The sequence below is a fragment of the Notothenia rossii genome (assembly GCF_949606895.1).
Source record: "Notothenia rossii genome assembly, chromosome: 12".
In the NCBI taxonomy this organism is placed as follows: Eukaryota; Metazoa; Chordata; class Actinopteri; order Perciformes; family Nototheniidae; genus Notothenia; species Notothenia rossii.
In genome coordinates this window covers 6,030,806-6,044,665 of record NC_136911.1, presented here as the reverse complement: position 1 = coordinate 6,044,665, position 13,860 = coordinate 6,030,806, and the positions used below count along the sequence as shown (strand labels likewise).

Below are 13,860 nucleotides of genomic sequence, written 5' to 3'. Positions count from 1 at the left end.
TTTTTATGTAAAACAACACTGACCTCTTGTGGTTCCTTTTGGAATTGCTCCTATTTCAGACAACAGCAACACAAAGCAGAGACAACCATGAAATAATTCAGCACAACAGGTCAGGTGATTTAAACACAGGTTAATAAAAAGTCTAAATTGCATTTGAATGTGAATGCCTTTGTAATATTTTCCCTCTGTATCTGAAGGTATGAGAAAAATATGAAAAAGGGTATCTTCCAAGTCTTTTCAGTACAGAGTTCCCTCTTTGTGTTACTTTCCCACTGCAGCTCAACAAGGAGTCACTGTTCAGGGAAACACAAAGAGGGTGTTATGTACAGAAATGGACTCACTCTGGAAGATACCCACTGGATTTGATAAAGACGTCTAAATTACAATAATGGAGTTAGACAGACTTGGAAAAACCTTTCATATGTTCTTTCAGTTTAAATGATATAGGACGTGATTAGTTGAATAAATTAAAGTACATTTCATCTTTTTGCCAGCAAAAATAAGTCAGAACAGGAAGAGGGCACTATTCTTCCTGCAGACAATTAACCAAAGCTGTAAATCTTTTTGGCAAGTGGTTGAGGATGCTGACAGACAATATTCTCATCTTTTTAAAAACGATTGCCATGCAAGAACACAACCTCCTGCAGAATTTCCTGAAATTATGCAACACTTTAAATATGTGCACATCTCTCGGTAATAAAAATAAGCAGGTTAAACAACATAATCTGTCACAATACCTTAAAATGGCACACAGATTTGACATAATCTATATGCACTAGGGATGAAGTTGAGGTTTTAGAAGTTGTTGGATAACAATAAAAAAAGGCTATATTTTATTATATTTTTGGGATTACATTTTGGCGAGCATGCCTATAGTGTGTAGATGACAGTTGACATTATGACATTATCTGCTTTCTGAATTAGCACATAGGCCTATGCTTTTTGGGATTTTTAGAGGACTTTCTAAGAAATGCCCAAATACAGTTAGGCCTACATGTTTGATCACAGTTTGGGAAAGTAGCCAAATCTTGACTATCTAATATAAATGTATTTCCGAAGCGACGATCACTACAATGATTATTCGTGTTGCACCTTCACCAAAGAGCTTAAGTTTCCTGACAAGTAAATGACCAGGGTGGACTTTTCTGGAAAGGGACGCAGCCAATGGTGACTGATTACAATCGCACTTGTTCCGTTTACCTGTCTCACATGAGGTGTTGAACTTTCACCTCCAGTGTGACATGGCTCGCTGGGTGACATACTGCGTGTTCTAGGGGCAGTTGCTGTCATTCACCCACAACGTAAGATGCATTTCACTAATTGCCTGCCTGAAAAGTGAAAACTAACCAGACTGGTTAAAGTAGGATGTCAATAAGTGACGCAGGAGAGTTGGAGCGCAGAGTTGTAGGAGGAGAGACAGATACGCCTCAGTACAGAACAGCAGGAACACCGACTGAAACCGCAAGGTAGGAAAACATGTCTATAACGGGCATTTTACCAACAACTTTGTAATTATCATGTATTTACTGTGCTTGGAATCAACTTTCTTAATATTAAAAAGCACTTGTTACCTCTCAGTTTGCTCACTTGTGAGTTCGGAATGGCGCTGCGAGCAGTTCTCTTGTACAGGGAAAAACTCCACCAAACCTCGCGTATAAATCTGCAGGTTTAATGTTTCAACTCGTGTCCGGGAAGATATACCTTTCCCAGAGTCATTATAAAAAGTCCCACTATCCATTAACGAATTTTGATTAATTCGGCATTAAGCTTTTCCATTAATTTATTATGTTACACCTGGTTCAGGGCTGAACACTGTCCACCATATTATGTTTGACAGCAAATGGAAGCGGGAATAACTTGTTAAGAAAGTCGAATTTTGACTACAATTAGTTGTGATTGTTATTTTGGATGAATACATGTGTCGTAGCTGTGTAGAGTAGCTGTAAATGATTCATATTGATCTTGTTTTATTCTTGATTTGGGCCTACGTTAAATTAGTCTAAGTTCACAGATTTTGGTATAAGGTTTGGTGTGACATGCTTCTAACTCCAAGACGCATCTGGGCTCTAGTAAACCTTATTAAATATAGGAAAATAATAAAGCTGATCTTGGACATCTGGATGTATTGGTTTAGAATTGACTGTAGCTGTAATTTATTATGAATCATGTATGAACCTATTATGTACTCTTCCCTGTGTTATAGAATGCAAAGCCAACTGAGCCTGCATTTGCATTGGTGTGTGCCATACACTAAACTAACACTGCAATCCAGATATTGTACAACAAGTTGATGTATTTTAGTTTTTAGTTTGGCGAGCTCATACATGCATACCCAGGCCTGCACTAGAGTTACCTCTATGGGTACACACTGCTGCTGTCTGTGCATGTTTGGAGCCCAACCTCTGTTGATTATCTGCACATCCTCCTGCTAATACCCTCTAAACCTAAATCTACTGTATACCCATCCGTACCCTCAAAGATCAACAGCTCCCTTGGAAAGCTGACAGACACTGAAGGTGTGGCAGCAAACAGAACACGTCTCACTTTGTCCTGGCCACCTTTTGTTATTAAGTCATTAAATTGTCTTCGGGTACTTCTTAAGAAAGCAGTTTAGGGAGTAAATCATTTGTGGTACTTTGAACATTAAATGCCATGTCGAGCACACACCCACATTTGAGTTCAGGCGGGATCCATGCAGTTATGTAAGTTTTAGCTGGCAGATATGGGCGCACACACCCACAGCAGGGCTGACCTCAAGGGAAGAATACACCAACATACTTGTATGAGACACACTGAGTAATGGTGCAGAGCTTAACAAAGATAACAAGTATGCATATGGATCTACACTATCAATACAAACGGAGACATAGTTCACAGACACCAGATAACATGCATGCTATGTCTACTACAGCATTGATGTTGCAGTTTGTATATAGTTTGTCAACGCAGGGTTAAAGGTCACCAAGTCCTAGATTTCATTTCACTTTAACTAATCTCAAGTGTCCTTATACCAAAACAGTAACACTTTTGAACAATTAGTGCTCTAAAGTAGGGCTGCCAACAAGCAATTACATTCTTTACCAAATAATCTGTCAAATATAGCCAAATAAAAAGCTAGGAAATAGAAGAAGAAGAAGAAGGTGGACCTTTATTAATCCCCCGAGGGGGAAATTCAGTTTCCACTCTGTCGTACACACACATGCGTTTTTTTTTACAGGTAATACAGTACACACAGTACACACTTTTTACAACATGCACATACAAATACACACACAGTTATGTGCACACATGCACATGCAGTTGAGAGGTCAGAGCGAAGGCAGCCAGTCTAGCCGGCGCCAGTGAGCAATTGGGGGTTAGGTGCCTTGCTCAAGGGCACTTCGGCAGTGGCCCAGGAGGTGAAACATAGCAACTAAATGACACTTAAACCTTGTCCCCTTCAGACACTGTTCCTTTGGAGCTCAAATGGACCAAACAAGAGGTATCACATGACCATAGCACTATTGTATCATTAGCCATGACTACAGTGCTACCTATGCAACTAAACAACAGCTTTTCATGCTCCATCATCAAAGGCCTATCAACAACATGTTCAGATGTCCAAGAGCTAATATTGGGTGTGATTTCATTTGATGTGTTGCCTCAGGGAAGGGTAGGATAAAAACACACTGTACCATCCAAAAGGCTTAGTTGGCCTTGGCAGTGAAGATGAAGAGCAAGAAGAACTCCCTCCCTCCCTATATCTCTCCCTGCTTCTCTCATGTCTTGTCATGTCAGGCTTTTATAATAGCCCTCACTGACATTAAGCTCTAATGAAGCAATGCGTCGACCCTGAAGGCAAGGTGGATCGGAAGAGACAGACATGATCATTATTTTAAAAAAGGACAAGAAAGAAAAATCGAAATGGTATATAATATGTGCTCTAAACTGCTGAAACAGATGAAAAAGAGGGATCCTGAAATTTACTGGGCCAAACTATTGCCTTTATTTAATTTGTTATCTTTAACAAACAAAGGTTGCAGTGACACGTACATTTATATTTAGATAACCACCTCATTTTGTTGGGGTGTCATCATCGTGCTCAGCAGTTGGCACACTAGCGTGGGTTCAGCGTTGGGCAGCAGCAAATGTGAATGTTTTAGTGACTGTGTGAGTGGGTGTGTTCGCTCTGGTTGTAAGAGAAAGCGTGGACTGAGCAGAGAGGAATTATTATGTAACTCCTGCTTATCACTCCAGAGCTGTATCTGATAAGATGGAGGGAAACCTAGCTGTTTTTATTTTCCTTTGATTAACCTTTAGCATAAATCTAAATAGTTGAAATGCCCTTAAGCTGCTTCATTATAAGGCCGTACTGTGGCAGGTGATATAAGGGCTGCAACCAGCTAATCTTTGGCATTTTGTGTAAATTCATCTCTTGAGTAATTATAAAATGCGTGTGAATTAATTCCATCAAATGATCTGCTTTATGTCTTAGAGAACAGCAGGATGAAACATTCAAGCAACAGAAGCATCGTGATGATGAAACGCCAACTGGACAGCAGTGTCACCCAACAGCCATCAGACAGGAAGACACACTCACAGGTGACTTGCACACACAACCTTAAATATATACGAAACATGTCTGGACTTTGTCAATTAACAGCAGTGACCAGAACATAATCTCCTATTACAGCACTGATATCAAAAGCAGAGAGGCTTAAAGAGGAAGAGGCTGCTCACTGCGCGGAATCAAAGGTCCAGAGCCAGAAGCCCATTGAACAATTCACCTCCTGCCTCCAATTCAGACTCTCCAGGAATCCAGAGCTGAATCACAGCAAGGAATTAGCCCCCTGTCTGCACAGGTGAGCAAGGAAATAAATAGAGTAACCTTGAGACTAGCACTCATGGCATCAGGTCTTTATATACTTTACATGACGTATATCTGTTTCTAATCTTAAATAAGTCTTGGTTTCCTTAAACCTTCCCAACAAAAGGTGTTTTATTAGATTTACAGATCAAAGATCAAACCGGTACACCTGGCAGTAATGTCTCACTAAAGTCACAAGTCTCCTCCAGGCTTTAGTTATTCAGTAACTGAACCATGTCTGAACAAGATTGTGAAACACTTTCTGAAAGGGTCAGCTCCTTGTGTAAACAAGGAAGTGCATCTAATAATGTGACGTAAAAGTAGGTCTGACATGTGTGTGTGTTTGCCTGTGAGTTAACAATATGTACGCACTTGTTCAGTTAGTGACTATACACGACATGCCCTGGTATCCCGGACAGGGAGAAAAGAAGAATCTTATTATCTTCCTCACATTCCTATCCCAAATCATTTACCCCTGGGCAGATCTTTGGCTTGACTTTACTTCCTCAATTCAGCCATGCAAATTAAGTTGAGGTCATTTTAAGTTAGTCTTCTATTCTAGGGGAAATATTTAACTTTGCTTTAGAATTAATCGGATATGACATAATATGTGCGTTTCACATTGTTTATGGTGAAGAAAGTTTGCATTTGCGTGTGCTGCACATTTCCCCTTTAACGTATTTGCATGCCTATTTGTGCTTGAGATCACAATATCCTTATCCGTAAAGGCCATTGACCGCTTTATTGGTTCAAGACAGAACACACCTCTGAAAGTGCTTGCTCGCCACCTGCCTACTTTCATACCATCCATCATGACCTTATATAGATATCTTCGAATAACTATAATGGTCTGTTTACAGAACGCCCATGTTTGATGCTTGTGCTATCATGTTAGACATAAAAACTCTTTGTAAGTGCTATCATAAATGCTTTTGAGGTGTGTCTTTAGTTCACAGTTAACTGTGAGAAAACTGTTAGTAAAGAGAGGGACAGAGGACAGGAATGCTGACCATCCTGTTGATCAGCATTGCTGTGGCAAATGGGTCTAATGCCTCAAATATTTCACACCAAAATATTGTAGTAGAGCACAGGAAGACAGGGTGTGTTCATACGAAGAGAGATATAACCCATTTATGCAAATGTTATTGCTGAGATATTTGAGTAGCTTTTGCTGTTAGGTATATCGGCAATACAGTTTGTTTAAACACCCTGATGATCGTGTTCTAAGCTGGTCGGTGCAGATGAAGTCTTGCTGTGTGAAACCTTACATAACAAATCAAGGTCTCTTGCCAAATCTAAATATCACATGCAAGATTCAAAACATTAAAGGCCAACATTTAAAAAAGGCAATTCTGACCAAGTAAAGTGTCCATTACATATCACTGCAAGTATATTTCTCTGTGAATGTACAACTGGGTAGTTTACATGGCGAATGAAGGCAAAGTTCCTGTCCTCTCGATGATGAACTGCCTTGTCATTTTTTCCTTGCGCTCTTCCTTTTTTATGTACATAAGACGTCTGTTCACATGTAGTAAACCAGAGAAAAATGTGCATAGCGTGCATTATGTCTAATCTACACTAACAGTAGATGACAGGTGTAATCCTAACTAACATGCCTAATGGTTTTCATGTCTCCTCTCTCTCCTGTTATGCCAGTTTAACTGAAACACAGTGGACTGAGACTAAGAACAGCAACCATCTGGTAAGAATGAACAACAATTTTTATCATTAATATTATAATGTTTAAGGGTTTATACTTGAACCACTACACTGAAGAGTAGCATCTAAAACAAATATTGAATTGCACGTTTTCCTCCCAGCTAATCCAAAATATGTTCAACAAGTCAATAATAGTAGTAACGCTACAAGTTAAAAGCCTCTGAATATCATTAAAATCCACATGAAGTAATTATTTTATTATTCATTATTATTATTTGAAACATCAAAACATTGTTATGGCCTTTGTGTAGTCTTTAAAACATCAGACTGATTGTTTTTTTAAGCGTTACAAGGAAAAGGGTGTGTGTCCTTTTGTGTTTGGCCTTAGAAATCTCACGCCTTTCAAAATAACCTGTTAGTCAAGATCAGAATCTCTTAAATAGCTAAACCATGGGAACAGAAGCCTTAGCAAAGCTCTGAACTCAGAGGCACACCATTTGCATTGGTATGATACAACATTAACATAGGATGTGAGTTTGGCTTTAGTGATACATAACCAATCTGTTTTTGAATGGTTAGGTGTCAAAATGTATCTGACAAAAAATACAATTTATGATTAAGATTCCAGATGTTAAAATAGTAGATATAATAAAAGATAAAATGGTATACAATATCTGACATGCAGTATTTTTGTATGTCCCAACAGATTGATGGGACAACATCACCACCAGACTCCTCTATAAAGGTAGCCTGTGAATCTCCATTATCTGAAAGGATATCATTTCCAGCCAAGAAGAGGGAAGAGGCTATTACAGTTCTTTGCAATGAATTGGAGGCTACCAAGGACTTCAGTATAACTCAAAGTTTCTCCAATCGGGAGTTTGGACCTCATGGGTGTAATGGCTTACACATTCCATGTGGGCCACAGCCAAGGACTAACACTATATCACTTGAGTTAGAAGAGGATATAAAAGGCCAAACAAAGCTTGAGAGACAAACTGATTGTGGTGAACTATCGAACACTAAAAGAACAATGTTGTCTTCCACTGTGGTAACAGTTCTTGCCCCACACTGGAATGGCCGACTAAGACGGACCAAAAGACCTGAAGGACCTGGCAATTCTGAAGGCCAGGGGAATTTACAGGATGTGACAAACACTGCGGCAAACCGTGCACATGAACGTTTTCAAGACACTGTGGACAGGCCTTTGTCAGCTGGATCACAAGCCCAATCCAGGGTGCCATGTCTGGGTACGAGAAGAAACACAGTGGGCTGGTCAACTAAGAGTGGACCTGCAAGTCTGGACTATGAATCTAAAAGGAAAATGATTCATACTGTCTCCTTGGATGTAAACTCTGGAAGGATGGACAATAGAAAAATGGACGCAAGTTCTGGAAGCCCTGTACCCAGAGCTTTATCTCCTTTGTCTCCCCTCTCCATTGGCCAAAATGAACAAAGGATGAATCAACAAACTGGTCATCAAGTAGGACTGTCATCTCTAAGTTCAAAACCAACAACCAGCAGCCTGCTTCTGTCATTAAGAAGAATTAACTCAAATGGCAGGAACTCTAACGCAGATTCTTTGCCCCAGAGCAGTTTGACAAGTGATCGAGATGGAAAAGTATTCGCAACGCACCTTTCTCAAACCTTTCTCAACGATAATGGGCAAGACAGATCAAAGTCCCTCCTCTCTCCATCGCCCGTTTCTTATAGGACAAGTGAAAGTGGGCCTGCAGTATCCCCATTATCCTCCAATCAAAGAGAAAGGAACACATATGAAACACGCTTCTTTTCACCTTCATTCATAAACAAAGACATGGAAAACACACCCTTTTCCCAACAACCTCAATCAATGAACAGGACCCAGTACACAGAATATCCAAGTAAAGTACCGTCAGAGATGCGGGAGAACTGGAGGGGTACAAATATATTCCCAGAGAGCTCTGCCTCTTCACCGAGACCTTCTCAATATGACCCATCTGCTCTCTTTAAAACACATTCCCTTCCTAGAAGGACCACCCTAACATCCACTTCCTGGTGGAAACAAATGAACCAGGAAGGCAGTTCCCCTCTAGCTCTCAATGATGAATTGAGCATCAAAGGCAAAACAGACACAACCTTAGTTCCACCCTGCAATAATAATACAAACTTGGCCTCTACAAGTCCAACTGACAACAGAAGATTTATTGGTCAAACTCTCAATAACAGATTCAACAATACCACAAGAGAGTCAGTTCACAAAGGTAACATGAACCTTGCTATGATGACACAGGAAAGAACTCCCAATCTCAAACAAAGAAATGCTGGGGATTCACCTGAGCGTGAGTCACACAGGCTTGACAAACAGCAATATGGTTCCCATTTGGACAACAGAGAATCTCGAAAGCTTCAGAGTTTGCCCGATGTTGTGACTACTTCTAAAATGAGCAGACCTACAGGTAACCCACCACTGAGTTACCCTAAAGATCTCATCAGGCACAATGTAAATAATAGTTTATTTACAACAGATGTAACTGATTTACCACCTACTTTGCTAGATGCCAAGAGCCCAAATACACCCACTGAGAGCAGCAGAAAATTCAATAATAATCATTGTACATCCAAAACTAACACCACCCCCACATTTTCACAGAACAAGAACTCTCAAAAGTTGAACAAACCACCTCTTTCTCTTGCAACCACCAACATTCTCAATAGTCAAGAGCTTGCATCTACAACGACTTTGGGTCTTCCCCTTACCCCAAACAATAAAACCGTTTCCTCCTTCCAATCGGATCCAGTTGGTTCACAGACCAATATTGGCATGTATTACACAGGCTCTTCCCAACCGCCTAAATTCCCCAACCCAGCCAATGCCACACCTCTTGGCTTTGAAAGACTCTATGCTTTCGTTCAAAAACCTCTCCACCCTGAAACTGTGTCCAGCCTGTTTCCAACTGGCAATGCTAACTCTAAAACACACTGCAGCCCTGTATCAACTGATTCCACCAGCTTTCCTTTTACCACTGGCAGCCATCCTTCAGCCAGAGCTGCCCCCAACCCATCTTTCCTCACTCCTATCGCCACTCCTGCTATTACATCATCTCCCATCATCACTGTTTCTTCTCTCCTAACCCCCCCTCCCACCCCTTTTAATACCAGCCCCAGCTTCTCAGAAACGTCTAGTCCTAAAGAGGGAAGGGAATTCTTAAGCAGCCCCGAAAGTGACCCAAAGAAACTGCGCCCCCGTGTTGAAGGAAAGAGAGTGAGACGAGTAACATGGGAAGACTCAGTGGATCTAAAGGATCCTGAGCCAATCACTAGCAAGAAGCCGGAACTATCTCAAGTCCCAAAAAGCCCTCTATCTGTCTCTAGCTCCCCACAAAGCCTCAAAAATTCATCCATCTTTTCTTTTCTAAGATCAGGCAATCCAACAACAAACACACCTCCTCTTTGCTCCCATACCCCTAAGACCTCTGGCATACTTGTAGTGAAAGGAGGGAAGTATCGATCCTTATCGTCTGACTCTGCTGATTCAGCATCCAGAGAGCAAAAGAGGTTTAAGCAAAGACCTTGTGACAGTATGATCCTTGATCCAGGAAGACAAGACTCAACCACACCTAGACTTGAGAGGACACTATCAGTGGAGTCTGGCCCAGTTCATTGTCGTTCTTCTGCTCCTCTCTCCCTCCCTCCTGACTTTTCAAGTGGTTATAAACTTCGATACAGTGCCCCACCTTACTCCAGTCTCATGTCGTCCAGGTCAACACAGGGAGAAACTAAGACTATAATACCCAGATCCCCCCTCTTTCCGCAGTCTCAGCCATATGTTACCACACATCTTTCTATGAGGACTGATCCAGTTGCATCCACGACATTTCCTACCTCTAAACCCCCTCTGTCGCCTGTCAGACAACCCCAGCCCCCACCCTTGCCTTTCCAAAACAAAACTGCAACAACCCAAGGAAGTACAAAGTGTGGCGTTTCAGAAACGTATCACGTCAACTTTAATAGTAGCAAGAATAACAGCCAAGATTACCACAATGGTCAGATATTACTTATTGACAACAGATTTCATGAAGGACTCCACTCCTCTTCACTATGTGTAACAGAAACACTGGTTTACAGTGTTAAATCTAAAGCAGATAGAGCTGTAGGTGCACCACACTACACCACACCTAACCCTGTGCAACATACTGCGGTTTCTGTGGAGACCAAGTTGAGTCAACAGTCACACAGAGGGCAGAGTAAGGAAGTTACAAGAGAACAACGTGGCCATTCACCTCAGAGCTCCAGTGATAGCAGCTCAACAGAGAGTCAGCCTCCTAATGAAAGCTCGAACAGGAGAGTGAAGGACAATGTACTGGGTAAGAGTAAAAACATTTCAATGGAGGGAAACAATGAAAAAAGCCCAAAGAGAAGTCGGTTTGCACTTAAGAAAAGTGTCAGCACACCAAACTCCAGCTTGCACAGATCAGAGTCCGAGAGGGCCAGCAAGACTAATAACAAAATGGACAAGGTCTTAAGCAAACTGAAAGAAAGATTCAGCTACAGACTGTCTGATGATGATGTATTGTTTCCATGGAAATGGAAGCGAGCCTCCCAAACACCTTCTGTTAGTGGATCAAGTGACATCAGTGATAGCACTATTGAGAGTACTCCCAAGCTAATGCAGCAAGAGCAGGACAAAGGGGGGGACAATGGAAAGGGAACAGAGGGAATTAATAGATGGACACCAAACAGATGCACTCTGAGACCACCCTCAGGTCCTGGGAACATAATGGCAGGAGGTGACCTTTGCATTTGGTCAGACATGTCACATCCAGAAACTGACCAAAAGGAGCTAAATGCTTTTGGAGAACACAGCAAGAGTCAAAACAAACCTAAATGTTCCATCCAGAGCCTACAAATCCAATTGGACTTAAATGAAGACAGCGGGGCAGATTCTAACTCAACAAACCAGTACCTCTCTTGCAGGAGCCCTAATGCCTCTACTGATCATCCTACTCAGTTAGGTCGGTCTGCATCTAGCCCGAGAAGCCCATTCTCACCCTTCTCTTCACTTTCGCCGGTCTCCCCATTCGCCTCACAGGATGTTTCAGAAGATAATGTATTTTATAGCCCAAAGCTACAGCGCCGTAGAGATCCCACCTCACCATGTGAGCAGGGAGGAGGAATTAGCCTGGGGGGTTCAAGAAGAAGCCGGGCGTCCATTGGTCCTCCAAGTGCAGGTCCAGGACAGGACGAGGAAGGCTCAGCATCTTCCTATGCAGACTTAAAGTATGGCATTGAGCCTGGGAGGTCTTTTTCTGTGAGTTCAGTACTGTCCAGCAGACCGTCAGGGCCCGGTCGCATCTCAACCGGATCCAGGTTCATGAGTGTGGGGGACCTCTCTGAATCTGCCTTGACTTGTGAAGGCAACGGTAAGGACCTGGATCAGTGGTCTGTTCATCCAGGTCGGAGCACAGAAAAAGATTGCCAACCAAGTAAGGACTGTCGAATGTCATATTTGGCCAGCGACCCTGGTAAAATGAGGTCCAGATCTCTTCCTCGATCACTGACAAGGCGCTTGGCAAATTGGAGTTCAGAAGTCCCTGTTTCTCCTTCTGTAACAACCACAACCTCAAAGCAAGCCCGCCTTTGGAGCCCTAACATGAACACTTGCCACTTTGCATGGACAACAGAGGGTCCTCCAACCCCTCCTCCTACCCCACCCCTATCACCAGTGTCCAGACGCATATCCCAGCCCCCCAGCCTTTCCTCCCCGACCTATCCTGGCTCGTCAGGGGCCTCCATGCAAGTGGACAGCCAGTCCTCCAAAGGGCTTCGGCTCTCAAGAGGTTATGAAACCAGCCTTAGCACCTTTGAGGAGTCTACAGACAGCAGTTCAGACACAACAACAGATGATGAATATTATTTAGAAACAGGTGAAGACGAAGAAAAAGAAAAAGAGACAGAACTGTAAAGGCAAACATTTGCTTTGAACCGTCCCTTCGGTCAAAATCTCTTAGACCTGAAGTGGGGCTAACATCTGTTATTTAAAGTATGTCTGCATGTCTCTCTTTCCCGGGGCGTAAGGACAGTTTTTCGCCAGAATGATTTGTGGTTGTTGTCAAGTCCAAAATACCTTAGATGAGCAAGCATGATATTATCAGCATTGGTTTAAAGCTTTTAAATATATGTGCAGTATAATTGCGGATCTGTAATCTGCATTGGTTAACATGTATAGTTTTGAGTTGCATGGCATCAGTGAGGGATTTACATCTATGTAGTGTATGATCAAACTTGTGTAAGGTTGTAGTTTTTACCTAAATCCTTTCTTAAGGTTTGCATTTCATCCTGCTACTTAGCAATAAGTGCTGAGGTAAAGTTGATAAATGTTCTATCATGTGACATTCCATTATCTTTTTTATGTATATAGATCTAAATAAATATGGTAATATTTATTAGTTGTCTTTATTAAATAAGGACATGTAAAAAACATGATGATTTATGCCAGATTAAGCTTGAGCTGGTATATACTGTAGACTCGGAGCAATCAACAGATGTTGTAAGATTAAAGCAGATTGTTTTTCTCAGTGTTGTTTAAATAAATGTATTGTGTATTTTGAAAAATATGTTTTTTTGAAAAATGTAATTCTACTGAATATTAACATTTGATGTTGAACATTATTCACTGCTTTAAACAGTGCTTGCTTTTATTTGCACATTGGCGATCTTAAGTCTTAATATATCTATTTTATAAATAAATGTATTTCAAACAGTAACTCGTGTTTTTTGGATTTATGTGTGTGTTGATTAAGTGTTTAATTTGAGTACACTTTGCTGCTGCTTGATGTCACATGATCTAACTATAACTATATGTTGTACTTCCTAATTACATGTAACCGTTAGTGAAAAGGTATGCCGCATGTCAAACAGAAGATCAGGTGCTCAAAGCCACATTCCATTGTGCAGGTTTTTAATGAAATAATGAAAGTGCTTTGCCTTGCTTTCGAATTTGAAATAGTGCCAGCTACAGGTGGGGCTTTAACAGATTCACATTAGTCAAGTGGGTGTTCCCCTTGGTTATACGCTGTGACAACACAAGCTGTTATGGTGATGGTTGGGTAAAACATCTATTAGACTGGGTGGATTTGTAAAACTGTTGCTATATTTCTACGTTTGCCGCAATGTACTGCATGTCCTTGCTTATCTCTTCACTGTATGATTCCTACCAGAGAAACATTCACAGTGCGACAACACAATCTGCTTCGTATTATTAGCCGTGACATCAACTGGGAAAGGCCTGGCTGCTTGTCATTATGTGTCATAGTAACAATGATTTAGAGCCTCTTTATCCATTCTATGTCATTATAGAAAAAGTGCAACACATC

General features: G+C 41.3%; 1 protein-coding gene across 1 annotated transcript; it reads left to right on the top strand.

The window, feature by feature from the left end:
- The first annotated feature begins 1,247 nt into the window (after positions 1-1,247).
- Positions 1,248-13,251, top strand: LOC307026340 (uncharacterized protein). Its single transcript, XM_079661665.1, has 5 exons — positions 1,248-1,466; positions 4,475-4,581; positions 4,673-4,841; positions 6,503-6,548; positions 7,212-13,251. The coding sequence occupies exons 1-5, from the start codon at positions 1,366-1,368 to the stop codon at positions 12,447-12,449; spliced, it is 5,661 nt and encodes a 1,886-aa protein (XP_079517791.1). The 5' UTR covers positions 1,248-1,365; the 3' UTR covers positions 12,450-13,251.
- The last annotated feature ends 609 nt before the right edge of the window (positions 13,252-13,860 follow it).